We start from the raw sequence: 17,221 nt of genomic DNA on the forward strand, positions 1-17,221 counted from the left end.
ATGTGTATTTTTCAGTTACATGATCCCCCACTGCCTAGCACAGATTCTCAATAAATATTTGTTGACTAAGAATTAGAGAAACATGAAAGGGAAGGGAGGAAAGAAAGGAAGGGAGGGAAAAACTAAAGGAGGACTGTTCAGAGTTCTAAGAAACTGCTTCATATCCTTGTAGTTCTCAATATCCTTTTCTTCTAAATAATCCTGGCTCTCCCAATGCAAAATTTTTGAATCATGGCCGAGACTTCTGTTCTCACCCATCAGGATATAAATGCTGAAGCTACCCTCTGCAGCCAGGTGAGACTTCAAAATTCTCCGATTTTCATTGGGAGATCTTTTGCCAGGTACCAGGTTCCTCTCTAATCTTACTTGCTTTTCTTTGACACTCTTGATACATAACACTCTCATAAGCAAAGAAAACAAAAATTTATTTTGAAGGTGACAATGACTCTGAATAATAGAAATACATTCAATAGTAGTACTGGTTTGCCCAGGAATTATATATTATATTTAAATAATCTGTCTAAATATATTTCTACTGCAAAAATGCAACATTAAAGACATAGAAGCTAATCACTGTGGACATTTTATTCACCATTCAAAGTATATGTTAGTCAAAAAACTTGTCAGTTTCTCATGGAAAACTGAACATACATTTTTCTGGAAGCTCTTGCCTTGTATTTCTTTTGAATTAACAAAGCTACAAGTGATAACTAAAGAAAATGAATTGTCACACTGATATTGCCTGTATAGAACAATCTTCTTGTTTTCTAAGCAAGTTGGGCAGGAGTAGGAAAGAGGGACCATGTCAGTATAAGTAAATAGAGAAATTGACAGTATACAGTTGTTGGGGAAACAGTATGTTAGGGGTTTTTGCAAGTCAAGGGTTTAAACTGTAATCATTGGGTGGAGAAATCACTGCTCTTAAGACACTATTGGGGCTTCCCTGGTGGCGCAGTGGTTGAGAGTCCGCCTGCCGATGCAGGGGGCATGGGTTTGTGCCCCCGGTCCGGGAAGATCCCACATGCCGCGGAGCAGCTGGGCCCGTGAGCCATGGCCGCTGAGCCTGCGCGTCCGGAGCCTGTGCACCTCAACGGGAGAGGCCACAACAGTGAGAGGCCCGCGTACCGCCAAAAAAAAAAAAAAAAAAGACACTATTGGGTATCTGTTAATTCTATGGGAAATATGATAAGAAAGGGACTTATGGTCTCTTACTCTAATATTTTGCCTTTAATTCCCTTCTTAGTTTCCATAAATTTCTGAGAAGTAGTATATGCTAATGAAGTAGTTTTTCCTGCAAATATTTATGCAAGTAAAAGAAAAAATAACTTACATGTTTAAATTACCAGAAACGAAGACTTAAAGGAATAACTGCTTTTGTAGTCCATCTTTCTAGAGTCATCATTTCTTCAACTAATTCACTACAAAAACAGTTCAGGTCTTTATCCTAGTCTTCATATTTATTTAAACTAAGGCTATGATTAAAACTATTTTCATACCTAAAAATAGAAAGCAATATACTCTTCTTGCTTCCTTAGTATAGCAAAACATTGTCCCAAGGAGCTTTAGTCTATCGATATGTTCTATCACTCTCTTCTGTTAGGTCAGGTTTCATTTTTTATCGCTTTACTCTTCCTAAAGCTATTTTAATTTCCTTCTGAAGATAAGCTTTCCAAGGCCAAGTCCTGATGTTTCTCTCATTTGCCTGTTGCTGTTGTTCCATTATAATACTTATTCTTTCTCCAACAAATAGATTGTTAGGTTTCCCACTCTCCAACTTCTATTCCTATAGTTCCTAACTGAAGAGGCCTACTAAATTTGGATTTCTAATAGCTTATTTTCTCTTCTGAGGGACATTATGTTGATATCTTACCTATTATGACAAGGTTCCTAATTGTAGTTGCTACAGAACTCTTTGAATTACAAAAAGCCTTTTCTTTTGGTCATCAATAATAGTTGCCTTTGTTTTCTTGAGTTTGAAAACGTCTGAGTCTGTCCTCAAGTAGAAATGTAGAACACCAGTCCTTCAAAACCACCTCAGACAGCATAAACCATAATTTTTTGCTATTCAGCTACTCTCAAAACCCAGTGAGAAATGTGGGATTTTGAAAAGTTTTCAATGGAAATGCTCTCCATCAAAACCCCTAGGTAACTTAACTTTTATTTTTGCATTAAATTCAATCCCTGGGAGGCCGCATGGTTGTACTGCATTAACTTAAGCCACTTATAGAATCAAGTGCACTAAGTTATAGTGTAAAACTCTTGATTTTAATAGATTATTGTAAGAAAAAGTATTATGAATTCACTTTTATATTGATGATAAAACTATTGTTCAGGATATTTTTATTAAGTAATATAAGTTAATAGTCTCTCTATAAGAGTGCTAAGTGAGAAGTTTCTTTCGGAATTTAGTTACAGAGAATAAGCTGTCCAGAAGCACTGGTACAATTTCTCTTTTCCGATGATAGTTGTAAAATAATGTATTTGTTTCCACACACCCCCTCCCAACCCCACCTGCCCCACCTCAGGCTGCTCAAATACTCAGAGCAAAATTTGATGCTATCATATCAACTATGTCAATGCTTTCAAAATTTCAGACATTTGCATGATACCTTCATGACGTTTGCCATATCCTCATACCTCCAGAAGAATTTATATTCTAATTTTAATCAAAGCAGTTTTTTACTTTAACAATTGTATTTTAAAAGAAAACTTGGGTTTGATATGCTAGCTATATTTTTAATCCACATCAAAATATTATTAAACTGTCAAAATAAATGCTTTGTATAATGCTTAAAATCATCTCACATACTATCAGTAGTACATATATCATGCACTGGAAAACATTGAACTGTGTTAACTTAGGATTAGTTTATTTTGCTCTCCTATACCTGGTTCTGATTTTCTCTTAAATAATTTTATTGTGTATGCTTTTTGTTGCCTCAAAATATCTTTGATAAAAGGGACTCTTGACTGCAGGTGTCAGAATCTAAGTGCAACTAGCATATGTAAAGAAAAGAAGAAGGAGAAGAAGGAAAAAGGAGAGGGAGAGAGAGAACTGGGTCTGTTAACTGACAAGTTCAAGATAGACCTCTTAAGGCTTAGCTGGATCTGTCATTCATTGATGTCAGTATGTCTCAGCCCTTCATTCTCTACCTTTCAGCTTTGTTCTATGTGGCCATGATTCTTGGTCAGACTCTCAGTGTACTGGCTCCCTGCAGCTCCAGGACTTATCACCTACCAGTTTAGCAATAATTCCAGGGGAAAACACACAAGCAAATTCCTCTTTTCGCACAACGAGAGCAAAAGTCTTAGGTCTGATTCTCATTACTCTGACAAACATCATGTTACTTAACTAATCACTGTAGCACGGAGTTTTGCAGTGTCTGACTAATAAATTTGCGTCATGCACCTGGGGAAGATGGGTCAGTTCCACCCACAGCAGATATAAGAATACTAGGGTAGATAGTTTCTAAAGTAAAAAAGGGTATGGTTACCAGCTGTAATAGACTTAATATTTATGTCTCCTCTCCCCCAAATTCATATGTTGAAATCCTAATCCCCCAACATGATGGTATCAGGAGGTGGTGCTTTGGGGAGGTAGTTTGGTCATGAGGCTGAAACCTTCAAGAGTGGGATTTTAGCAACTATATATTAGGGTTGCTGGGCCTCGGCACTGTTGATATTTTGGACTGGCTAATTCTTCGCTTTGGAGGGTTTTTAAACTAAAAGTTAAGTTGAAATATCAGAATCAAGGATAACTGTTTACTTTTTTGTTGTTTTTGTTGTGTTTTTTTATTTTTAAAAATTTTTATTGGAGTATAGTTGGTTTACAATGTTGTTTAGCTTCTGCTGCACAGCAGAGTGAGTCAGTTATACATATACATGTATCCACTCGTTTTTAGATTCTTTTCCCATATAGGTCATTACAGAGTATTGAGTAGAATTCCCTGTGCTATACAGTAGGTCCTTATTGTTATGTATTTTAGTGGTCCCCAACGTTTTTGGCACCAGGGACCACTTTCGTGGAAGACAGTTTTTTCAGGGAAGCGTTGGGGGGTTCAGGTGGTAATGCGAGCGATGGGGAGCTGCACATGAAGCTTCGCTCCCTCACCCGCTGCTCACCTTCTGCTGTGGCCCGGTTCCTAACAGGCCGCGGACCAGGGCTTGGGGACCCCTGATCTATTTTATATATAGTCGTGTGTATATGCCAATCCCAACCTCCCAGTCTTCCCTCCCCCTCCCCCAAGGACAACTGTTTAAATAAGTGCAGCCATGTTTATATAATAAATGCTGCTTAATGCAGCATATGTGCAGCATTAAGATGTTTAACAACATCTCTGGCCTCTATCCGCTAGATGCCAGTAGCATCCTCCATTGTAACAGCCAAAAATATTCCCAGACGTTGCCAAATCCCCCTGGGAGGAAAAGTTTCCCCAGTTGAGAACCACTGCAATATATGTAGATATAGATGTACAAATGTAATGACATTTACAGTTAGAAATGAGCCTCATTGCTGATCCAGGTTTGTGATTAATGGTAAAATGCTATTGATGGTATTATAACTACTCCATGACCAACATTTCCTTCCTTATTACATCTACATAAAGACTATCCTTAGTTATATGGTCACTGATAAGATTTATTGAATTTATTGCTTGTGCTTCTGTATCTCTACCTCATGGATTCATAATTATTTTGCATGACAAAGGAGAGAAAACAACTTTACTGTACATCAGGGGAATCTGTCAGTTGCTGCTCTCACACATAATTCTATAGCCATTATTTATGTTTGAAATTGTATTTGATTTCAATCCATATCAATTGTTGTTCTTCTCTTCAGCTCATCATGTGCATATGTTTGTAATTCTATAATTTTCCTCCATATATATTCTTATAGTTGAGCTATGCTATAGCATTTCACCTTCCTGCTAGTATATTGGTTGCAGTTTAGAACATTTTGGTTGTTATAATATTTTGGCATTTTTGTTATGGGTAGTTTGTACATGACTCTAATTACTTGGATTTGGAGAGAGGTCACTAAGACTGGAAGCTGAGTGGTTAGTGGATAGAATCCATGGATAACTGCAATATCCGGTCACAATTCAAGTAAAGTGGACACCAAAATTTACAGTGGGTGGAAAGAGCATCATCAGACATGTGATACTCTGACGTCTAGATGTACTTGTCATCTGTGAGGGTGGTGCACAAATAATAGCATTTCCAACCATTAAAATGATGTTTCTAGAACAAAATTTCAAACCCAAAGACTGAAGTTTAAAAAAATAAATGGCCCCTAATCTAAGTGGTGGGAATGAGCAACTAGGCAAAAAACTGGAATTGAAACTGAGAATTCTGGACAGCACAGAGGTCCCATTAGTTGAACTATGTGGTATAGAAATTGTGACTTATGGAATAGTAAGGGAAACCAATGGTAAGTGAGGTATCTTTGGAACAGAATTATAGAAAACTGGCTTAAAACTAAGCTTTGCCTGATGAAAGCTTCTTGGGCACTTTCTGCCTTAAGTCAAAGTGGAAGTGCCATGGGGTGAGCAGATCAAAGAACCCAGAGGGCTATCTGCCAACTGATGAGCAATGGAAGCTGATAGCCGATGTTCCAGTTAAAAAACTGGATTTGATGGCAGGCTATACAACACCTCTGAAAAAAGATTCATAGTACCAACTATTGATGACACAACATGATGTCTCCTAAGATTCATTGGTTGTCATGATTTGATTTTCTTTTTTCTATGTCACTGGAACCTGTATTGCCTCAGTAGAATATTTTTATAATGGTTTAAGTCTATTCTTGTCTGTGGAAGCTACTGGCAGTCTTTAATCTTTTTCCTGGTTCTTGCTCAGACTTATTACTTGCTTCTTTAGATTTGGCAGTCAATTCAGAAGTTTTTGCTGTTAATACAATGGTCCATGTTCTTCTTGTATGAGTTCCTGTTTGTGCACTTGTATGGGAAAGAATTGCACAAGCTGTAGTTTATCAGGCTTGAGCCTTAGTTTTACATTTTTTTAAACAAATTTATTTAATTTATTATTTGTTTATTTTTGGCTGCATTGGGTCTTCGTTGCTATGTGTGGGCTTTCTTTAGTTGCGGCGAGCGGGGACTACTCTTCATTGTGGTGTGTGGGCTTCTCGTTGCAGTGGCTTCTCTTGTTGCAGAGCACGGGCTCTAGGTGCGCAGGCTTCAGTAGTTGTGGCTCACGGGCCCTAGAGCACAGGCTCAGTAGTTGTGGCACACAGGCTTAGTTGCTCCGCGGCATGTGGCATCTTCCCAGACCAGGGCTCGAACCCGTGTTCCCTGCATTGGCAGGCAGATTCTTAACCACTGCACCACCAGGGAAGTCCCTAGTTTCACACTTTTAAAAAATTAGACATTTACTATTTCAGTTATTTAATAATTATAATTATGAATAATATATGAAGGAATAATGTAAAGTTTGCTCTGTTATTCTTTTTAATTTCTTTCCCTCTTTTCTATGGAAAATAAGATAAGTGTAAAGTATCACTACCTGAGATTACATTATTGGTTTTTAAATTTTATATTAAATTGTACTAGCTCAATTTTATACTAGTTTGGAAAAGGATAACTACAGTGTATTTATATGCTCATCACATAAAATGTTTTTACTTAGCATGCATTTCTCACATGGTATTAGCTTTCTCAGTTTTACCTTAGTGTATGTATGTGTGTGTGTGTGTTCTCTTTACATCAACCAATGAATGCATTGTTTGAGTCAAATCTTTACTATTTGCTTTACTTAAATCCCTTAAGCTTATGATTCAGATCTCACAAGATACCACAGAAATCTCAACCTAGATGGGAATTTCGAGCTGTTCAAATTGAGCTTTCTTCTTCTTTAGCAATGTTCATTCTTTGTTTTAATCTCTCCCCTCAGGTTCTGTGCTTTTTTAATGAACAAATGTAAGTAGTCAGTCAATCAGTGAATCCATATTCACCCATCCGTTCATAAAATATTTGCTTCACACTATGTCCTGCATGGCAGTTGGCTAGGCAGTGAATGGACATTACCTCACAAGCCAGATTCTTGCCTCTACGCTTTGCTCACCAGTGAGGTATGCTCCCCTGCCCTGCCCTTAAGTTAGTGAGCAAATCCTGTCAAGTCTGCCTCTTTTTCAACTGCTAAATCTGTCCTTTGCTGCTCCTACCTGTCTCTGTTACCACATTCCTAGATCAAGTGTCTATCTTTTGTCACTGGGATACCTACGACTGATGAATCTCTCTTCCTCTGATTCTTACTCAACTCTGCAGTCATAGGATCTTTCTGAAATGCAAACCAGCTACTCATAACCCCTTGGAAACCTTCCATTCTCCTACAGTGAAGTCAATATCATTAACATTCTTCAAGGCTTTTCCTGATCTGACTCAAGTATATCTCACCTGCCTCATCTCTTGATACTTCCTCCCTGAAACTCTTCTTGTCCTTCTATCCTTTATATCCTTGTCTTCTTGTTTTTATGTCTCTTCTTGTCTTTATGAGACAAGGGAATTGTCTTTTCCACTCTTTATACCTGGAAACTAGCTTAGTACTTGTTACATTATAAGTGTTAAATAAGTACTTGTTGAATGAATGAATGATTGAACAAGTGAACAACTCATCAAGTATCTCAAATATTAAAAAACAACCTTCTAAGTCTTAAAAAATGCCATTAGAGTCTATGTTCTATACTCCATACTAGGATTATAAATAGAAAATAACTAATGACTTTGTTGTTAGTTCTCAACCATGTCTGGAATAAGACAAAAAAAAAAAATACATGCAGGAATAGAGTCACTTTGCTTTGTGTCATGTATAAAATGCTGAGTGCAGCCAATTTTCGACAGGGACTTAGATTTAGGTTTCTTAATTTCAATCTCTGGATTCCCTTTTCTTTTTTTTCCCCATTAAATGACACACAAAAAGAGTGCCCCCCCCAGACACACACACCTTTTTGTCATCATTCTCCGTATGAATCCTTAAAGTAGCAAACATTCCTAGACAACTGGTGTAATGGAAAGCCCACTGAACCAGAAGTGGAAGACCTGCAGCAATTTGGAAAAATAGGGGAGACTACATTTATCTCAAGGGCAGGCTTAAACTGGTTGGGCCACTTTATTCATCTGGGAAATTAGAGGAATTGGATCAGAAGAGACTATTCCCGGAGAACATCAAATACTTACTATTCTATATTCCATTTTAAATAGGAATTAATTTACAAATTTTCAATTTATATAAAAGTTTCAGGAAAATACTACATAAAGTAAGGTATATTTCTATAGGTCTCTGCATTTGAATTACCTTAACTTACATGTAAATCCTTATGTGACAGGGATCTCAACTTCAAAGTGGACTGGGTCCACCGCCAGGATTTAGTCTTGACTAAGCATCTCTTGAAAACTGCTTGCACAAGCCTCAGAAGATCCTGCTTTTCATGGGTTGCTTGTCAGGAGGACTTTGGTTTGGAGTTATGGGAAGTCTGAGGAAGTTTAGTGCATGGGAGCCTGGGCTCTAGAAACAAATGCTATGGAGGGCACCATGTCTCTTTCCCGATCTCCTATTAAATGAGAGCCTTTGGGGAAGAAGTGATTTGGGTGGAAGCTGAAGGAGCTGTTTTTATGGCAGAAGGTGAGATTTGGGAGAGGGACATTTTCTACATTTTGGAGCAAGACATTGCTGCACTGGCACAGTAAATTGTGACTGGAATGTGGTGCCACTTCTGATCCTTCAACTGCAGATTTGGGATGCACTGGGAGACACGGCTTTTGACAATGATGGTGCATCCCTTCAAGTGGCTTCTTAACTGAAGTAGGTATGGGGATTGGCTGTGAACACAGGCAAGACATCCCTGGACACTGAAAAAATATGCTGATGAAGTGGAATATTGCAACAGACTATTGTCCTGTGAAGTGTAAAGAACAACAAGCTCACCAAATCTGAGTAATTGCTATCAATAAAAACAACTCTTTTGTATCCCTAGGATGATGACACCAGGGGAAACTTGGATTAAATTTACAAAAGGGTCATATAGATACAGTCTAAGCCATAATTACCATTGTGCTATTTTTTAAATTTTGTTTTTTTATTTTATATTTTTTACTGAAGTATAGTTGCTGTGCAATATTATATAAGTTATGGATGTACACTATAGTGATTCACAGGTTTTAAAAGTTATATTCCATTTATAGATATTACACAATATTGGCTAATTCCCTGTGTTGTACAATATATCCTTGTAACTTATTTTATACATAATAGTTTGTACCTCCTACTCTCCTACCCCATATTGTCCCTCTCCTTTTCCCTCTCCCAGCTGGTAACCACTAGCTTGTTCTCTATATCTGTGAGTCTGATTCTTTTGGTTATATTCACTAGTTTGTTGTATTTCTTAGATTCCGCATATAAATGATATCACACAGTATTTGTCTTTCTCTGACTTATTTCATTTAGCGTAATGTCCTTCAAGTCCAACCTTGTTGCTCCAAATGGCAAAATTTCATTCTTTTTTATGGCTGTGTGTATATATATATATACATATATGTGTGTGTGTGTGTGTGTGTACATATATACACAACACAGTTTCTTTATCCATTCATCTGTTAATAAACATTTAGGTTGCTTCCATATCGTGGCTGCTATGAACATTGGGGTACATGAATCTTTTTGAATTAGTGTGTTTGCTTTTTTTTAGATATATAACCGGGAATGAAACTGCTGGCTCATATGGTAGTTCTATTTTTAGTTTTTGAGAAACCTCTGAGCTGTTTTCCACAGTGGCTATACCAATTGACATTGCCATCAACTGTGTAAGAGGGTTCCCTTTTCTCCATATTCTCACCAACATTTGTTATTTGTGTTCTTTTTGATGACAGTCCTTCTGCCAGGTGTGAGGTGATATCTCATTGTGGTTTTGTTTTGCATTTCCTTGTTGATTAGCGATGTTGAGCATCTTTTCATGTAAATGTTGGCCATCTGCATTTCCTCTTTGGAAAAATGTCTATTCAGTTCTTCCACCCATTTTTAATTGGGCTGTTTATTTTCATGTTGAGATGTATGAGCTGTTTATATATGTTGGATGTTAATCCCTTATGGTCATATCATTTGCAAATATTTTCTCCCATTTAGTAGGTTGTCTTTTTGTTTAGTCCATGGTTTCCTTTGCTGTTCAAAAGCTTTTAAGTTTAATTAGGTCTCATTTGTTTATTTTTGCTTTTATTTCCTTTACTTTAGGAGAGGGATCCCAAAAAATATTGCTTCGATTTATGTCAGTGTTCTGCCTATGTTTTCCTCTAGGAGTTTTATAGTATCTGGTCTTACATCTAGGTCTTTAATCCATTTTGAGTTTATTTTTGGATATGGTGTTAGGGAGTGTTCTAATTTCATCCTTTTACATGTAGCTGTCCAGTTTTCCCAGCACCACTTACTGAAGAGACTGTCTTTTCTCCATTGTATATTCTTGCTCCTTTGTCATAGATTAATTGACCTTAAGTGCATGGGTTTATTTCTGGGCTTTCTATCCTGTTCCATTGATCTGTTCCACATATCCTGTTCCATATGTGTCGGCTTTTTTTGTTTGTTTGTTTTTTGCTTTTATTTATGGAAGAAATTCTCCCATCATGATCTATACTTGCTCTGTGCAGAATTGTAGCCACTGGCCATATTGGTCTGTTGAGTACTTGAATTGTGGCTGATCTGAATTGAAATGTGCTGTAAATATAAAATACTGATTTCTGAGACTTAGTATTAAAAAAAGAATGTAAAATATCTCAATAATTTTTATATTGATTGTATGTGGAAGTAATATTTTGGATATAGTGGGTTAAATAAAACATATTACCAAAATTAACTTCATCTGTTTCTTTTTACGTTTTTAAATGTGGCTCTAGAAAATTAAAAACTACATAAGTGGCTTGCATTGTATTTCCATTGGACAAGGCTAACCGATAATTAACATTTGGCCAGTCAATCGTATGCCATTTATTTTACTTTTTAAGTTATGCATACAAAAATTTTTAGGTTGATAAAATTATAAACTCCTTAAGGATAAGTTCTCTGTTTCTATTTTTCATTTTTCCAGGTACTTATATCACTGATAGTATGTGATAGGTTTTACTGCATGCATGTTCATTTGAATTGATTTAAAAAGACTATTCGTTTATTTCTATAAAACTGTGACGTACTTTTAGATTGTGTCCTAGGTAAGTGTATTTTGGTTATAAACAGAACTTGGTATTGTTACAAAAAGTATTCAGTTCAGAAAAGGTATTAATAAATAACAATTACTTTAATTCCATCATGAGCTCATTTATCCATTTTCTTTATAGTTTTTAAAATGAAAGTTAAGAAAGGCATTAGGGCAATTTTCTTCATTAACGTGTTTATTTCTATAAGCCTTTTGATAACTTAGTCTAATTGGGAGAAACTTTAGCTGAATTTCTAAAATTCCAAATTAGTATTTTTATTTTTAACTACTTGTTTTGAAATAATTTTCCTACAGAAGACATAAGAAGAGCACAAGAAACTCCTGTGTACCCTTCAATCAGATTCATCAATTATTTACATTTTGCCACATTTGTTTTATTACTCTGTATTTTATCCTTTATCTGTCTATCCATATTATTAATTTTTTCATGAACCATTTGAGAGAGAGACACAGACATACTTTTTTACCCCAAAATACTTAAGTTAGTATTTACTGAGAACAAGGATACTCTTATAAAATCATAGTACAATGATCAAACTTATGAAATTTAACATTAATTTAATGCAATTATCTATTAATCGATACATATTTAAATTTTGGCAATTCTCTTTGTGTTATACCTCCATCCCCACCCCCTATTTCCCCACCCCCCCACCCCTGCCAATCCAGGGTCCAATTCAAGAGCATGCATTGCATTTAATTGCCATGTCTTTTCCAGTTGCTTTTAATCTAGAGCAAGTTCCCCAGCCTTTTGTTTGTTTGTTTTGGTATGGTCTTTCATGACAGTGATATTTTTAAGAGTCTGGGACAGTTGTTTTGTATGGTGTTCTTTGACAGGAGTTTCCTAGCGATTAGAAGGCAGATTATGAATCTTTTGACACAAGTATAACAAAGGTGATCTTCTCAGGAACCACATCAGGAGAACATGATGTCAGTTTCCCATTTTGATGATGTCAGCTCTATAAAGGTGGTGTCCACTAGGTTTCTCCACTGTTAAGTTACAATTGCAATTCCCAAATTTTAATTTTTATGAATTTGTACTTCATAAATAATTAGGAGGGAGATACTTTAACTAGCTAAATGTCCTATTCCTCTTAAAACTTTCACCCTTATTTTTATCCTATATTGATGATTCTTACCTGAATTAACTATACTTTATATTCTTCAACCACCAATATATTGCAACAGATTAAATACAAAAATAGATATGAGAATCCAGATGAATTCTATCCAGCAGACAATAAGAGATTTGCAAAAATGTGCAACAATGCCACTCTTCTACTAGTTTATTTTTGTTTTGGAAAATAAAGCTATTTCCATAAAAATATGCTACTCATATTAATGTATTATTGGGTTTATGATTCCACATTTCAACTAAACTTCACTGTTATTTTTAAATGAATGAATTTTTAAGAAATTTCTCAGCAACAATTTCTAATATAGTAAGCATCGATAGGAAGAACTCACAAAAACCAAAGCTCTCTGAGATCCTCAATAAGTTTGAGGGTGTAAAGGGGCCTTGAGAACAAAAAGTTTGAGAACTATTGTCCAGAACCAAGTGAAATGCTGACATCACTGCTATAATCTGGAAATTTCTTAGGAAAGTAACAATGAGGGGAAATTGTAACTGAGGTTCTCAAATGAAGTCTATCTTTTGGACAGTAGTATCTTCAGTATAAGCCTGAAATTCTCCACAGAAAAGTCTTATCTTTTAGAAGTATAGCTGATTCACTTTGTTATAAAGCAGAAACTAACACACCATTGTAAAGCAATTATACTCCAATAAAGATGTTAAAAAAAAGTATGTAATGAGAGGTGGAATAATGTGATGTCTGACATTTGCTTTAAAATAATACAATGGCAATAATGATGGTGTGGTGGTGGTAGGGGTATAGATGAAATGAGATTGTGCTTTAACTGTTGAAGCTGTGTGGTTGGTACATATAGGTTCATTATAAAATTCTATTTTGAGTATGTTTGAAGATTTTCAAATTTATTTTAAATGTTTCATCTCTAGATAAACTTTTTAATGTTATGGATTTAGGAGAGAATCAAGCTTGATTGCCTGAAATGTCATAATAATTTAAAACATGTTAATTATACTTTCTTGGATTTATGTAAATATCTTTCTTCTAAAAAGTTCAAACTGATTGACCTTGACTGTTTTTTACAACATGAATACTCATATATTTCTTTGACCTTTTGAACGTCTTAGGGAAGTTTGCAAAATAAAAACAAATACATTGAGTACACATCAAAAACTCATAAAATGACAAGTAATATTATTGTATTTTTGAAATTAGCTGTCGTGAAGTATATATTACCATAAAATCAGATAGACCTGAGTTTGATTCCTGGCTCTGCTACTTCATAATATTTATAATAACAATAACAGAAATAATGTACTAACAAGGCCAACATTAATTGAGCTTAATATGTGATAGGTTTTGTGCTAAATGTTTTTTTTTTTTTAATATATTTATTTATTTATTTTTGGCTGTGTTGGGTCTTCGTTTCTGTGCGAGGGCTTTCTCTAGTTGGGGTGAGCAGGGGCCACTCTTCATCGCAGTGCGCGGGGCTCTCACTGTCACGGCCTCTCTTATTGCGGAGCACAGGCTCCAGACGCACAGGCTCAGTAGCTGTGGTGCACGGGCTTAGTTGCTCCGCGGCCTGTGGAATTTTCCGAGACCAGGGCTCAAACCCGTGTCCCCTGCATTGGCAGGCAGATTCTCAACGACTGTGCCACCAGGGAAGCCCTGTGCTAAATCTTTACATTAGTGTATTCACTGAATCCTTACCACAGAACCAGAAGTTACTCTGCTTAGGAAATGACCTGCCAAATGATCACATTTCATAAGGGATTGAGCAGAAATTCAAAGCTGGGGCACTGGATCAGCTGGATCAGCATCCTTGCTTTATCCACTGCACTACATTGCCCTATTTATCACCTAACTGCCTTGGACAAATTATTTCTTCTCTCTCAGCCTTAGTTTTCTCTTTCATAAAATAGGGATACAAATAGTAGCTACCTCACAGGCACAGGGATTACATCAGACAATGTATGTAAAACACTTGACACAAGTGGCTAGCATGTAGGAAAATAAGAAATGCCAAAAAAACAATGATATATTTTTATTTTTACCCAGAAATCATCTGGATAGTAGAAGTCGCTCTCCAGTTTGGTAACCACTAGCCACATGTGGCTACTGAGCCCTTGAAATGTGGCTGGTCAGAATTGAGTTGGGCTGTAAGTGTAAAATACACACCAGACTTCAAAGATTTAGTATGAAAAAGAAAATATCTCAATAATACATTGATTGTATATTAAAATAATATTACTATGGATATGTTGAGTTAAAAATATTATTGAAGTGAATTCCAGCTGTTATTTTATTTTATTATTTTTTTAACATCTTAATTGGAGTATAATTGCTTTACAATGGTGTGTTAGTTTCTGCTGTATAACAAAGTGAATCAGCTATATGTATACATATATCCCCATATCCCCTCCCTCTTGCGTCTCCCTCCCACCCTCCTTATCCCACCCCTCTAGGTGGTCACAAAGCACCGAGCTGATCTCCCTGTGCTACATGGCTGCTTCCCACTAGCTATCTATTTTACATTTGGTAGTGTATATATGTCCGTGCCACTCTCTTACTTCGTCCCAGCTTACCCTTCCCCCTCCCCGTGTCCTCAAGTCCATTCTCTACGTCTGCATCTTTATTCCTGTCCTGCCCCTAAGTTCTTCAGAATGTTTTTTTTTTTAGATTCCATATATATGTGTTAGCATACGGTATTTGTTTTTCTCTTTCTGACTTACTTCACTCTGTATGACAGAGTCTAGGTCCCACCTGTTATTTTAAAACATTCTGTAAGGTGACTATTGGAGCATTTAAAATTACATAGTGGCTCTCATTGTGTTTGTATGGACGGTGCTAGTCTAGAATTTGGGTTACTTCACAAGTGCTGACTTGCTTATGGAGCTTTTTTTAACCCTTGCACCAAAGCGTGAAATACTGCTACCTTTCTGTAGTTGAAATCATTTACAATATGGTCAATGCTCATAATGTAAAAGAAAGGAGAAAGCATTAGTCTCTGCAATCCTAGTATTTTGAGTGGCATGGGGATGACCTCATGGGCAGAAGCCAATATTTTTCAATCATCTTCCCAGCTGCTAAGTGAGGAATTCCACTGTGTATTATTCTTCCCCAACAGCATAACTCTGTCATCACTTCCATCTTTCAAATTATACAGTTTCAAAGGAAAAGTGGTAAAAATGGTGAGGATTCTTGTGCTGGAAAAATAAAAATATATCATTGTGTTTAATAGTTTTGTGATCTTCCTGTTGCTGTTTTCAACTCAAATACTAATATTGGATATGTATTAACATAAAAATAGTTTTGAACTTTGACCTGTTAGTTTAGTTTTATTTCAAAGTGCATTCCAAAAGAAAACTAATCCTGTAGAATTAGGATGACCATACATCCTGGTTTGCCAGGCATAATCCCAGTTTACACCTACTGTCCTGACATAATTATTAACAGCTCTCTCTTGCATTCAAGAGCAGTTGCTCAGTTTGAGCAATAAGTTCATGGTCATCCTTCATGAAATCCTCACTGATGAAAAGATTCCTTCGTCAGATAAGTTTAGGAAATGAATCACACTCCATCCTTCTCTTAGAAGTTTACAACACATACCAGCATTTGAGAAGTTATACAATAAAGAAACTTGTTTAACTTCATTTAACTCAATGTTTCCTAAATTTACTTAATTGTGGAATTCGTTTTTTCCTGTAATACATATTAACATCCCACAGAACACACTTAAAACTGGTTTAACCATACTTAGAATTTTTCAAGGCCAGATTTTTAACTAATAGTGGCAATTATTTTTTATCATTATGAAAATAAATATAAAATATTTATACCTTTATACCTCTTATACCTCTATAAAATATATAATATACCTCTGCCTTTTTCTAGAGTGTAGCAATGACATGAACAGATACCTGTTTAAGGAAATGTTCCTCTTTTATTCATGATCAGGAAATCTGAGTTTCAGCTCTGAAATTCCGATTCAATTCAATAAATTTTCACTTTATGCCTTTTATACATCAAGTCCTGGCCTAGTACTGATAATTCAAAGATGAATCAGGCATGATCATTAGCCTCAAGTTGCACATAATTATATGGATTGATTTGCCTCCTCTATCAGGGACTTTTCCTCAAGTTTTGGTTGATTGGTTGTTTTTTCTAATTGTATTTCTAGTTCTTGTCACATTTCCAAAATTCTGTAAATGTTAGTGGAGTTTAGTGGTAGAGTGCACATTATCCTGTTAAGTACTGTAACACAGGTATAAACAAAGTGTTAGTAAAACACAGAGAGGGTAACTGCTCAACACCACCCCACCAAGGTCATTGAAAAGTACTTCACTGAGGAGGTGCTATGTGATTAGAGAACGTTAAAATGCTCACAGACACAGAAGGAGTAGCAGTATTTCCAGGCAAAGAGAATTGTTTGTACAAAGAAGCAATGCCAGAAAAGTTTGTTTCATGCTGCTGTGGGTAGGTTAGGTGTTGACAGGGGACAAATGTAAGTTTGGAAAGATAATTGTGAACCAAATATAAAGGTTCTTTAAATACCACTTAAGGATCTTGAAGAAATCTTGAGAAGTACCTATGCTTCTCACTACTATGACTTTATGACCTGGATGAGTACACATCTGTATTCAGACAACTCATTAAGATCCTGAAGAGGAACTTCCGTAGGCGTGTTAAAACTCTACCAAAACAATACAGTATGCTGAATCACCATCGTGCATAATAGCATTTAGTCATTCCCTTTCAATCAAATAATAGTCATAAACTGTGTTCATAAGCTAATCTTATTATTTTAGCAAGAACTTCCTGCAGAAGGAACCTGGCTGCTGCTGCTGCAGCAGAGTATACTTGTAAAAGGGGGCTTAATTCTGTGGTTTGAATGTGATTTCCTTTAGTTTCCCATCTGTCT

At 36.1% G+C, this 17,221-nt stretch overlaps 1 protein-coding gene across 1 annotated transcript in view; it reads left to right on the plus strand.

Annotated features, from left to right (window-relative positions):
- The first annotated feature begins 231 nt into the window (after positions 1 to 231).
- The window catches only part of LOC132430532 (hyaluronidase-like), a 57,318-nt gene continuing 40,328 nt past the window's right edge, over positions 232 to 17,221 (plus strand). Inside the window, exon 1 of the mRNA XM_060019792.1 lies at positions 232 to 294. Coding sequence (XP_059875775.1) covers positions 232 to 294 — 63 coding nt within the window. The remainder of the gene's footprint in view (positions 295 to 17,221) is intronic.

Source organism: Delphinus delphis, chromosome 9, assembly GCF_949987515.2.
Source record: "Delphinus delphis chromosome 9, mDelDel1.2, whole genome shotgun sequence".
Taxonomy (NCBI): Eukaryota; Metazoa; Chordata; class Mammalia; order Artiodactyla; family Delphinidae; genus Delphinus; species Delphinus delphis.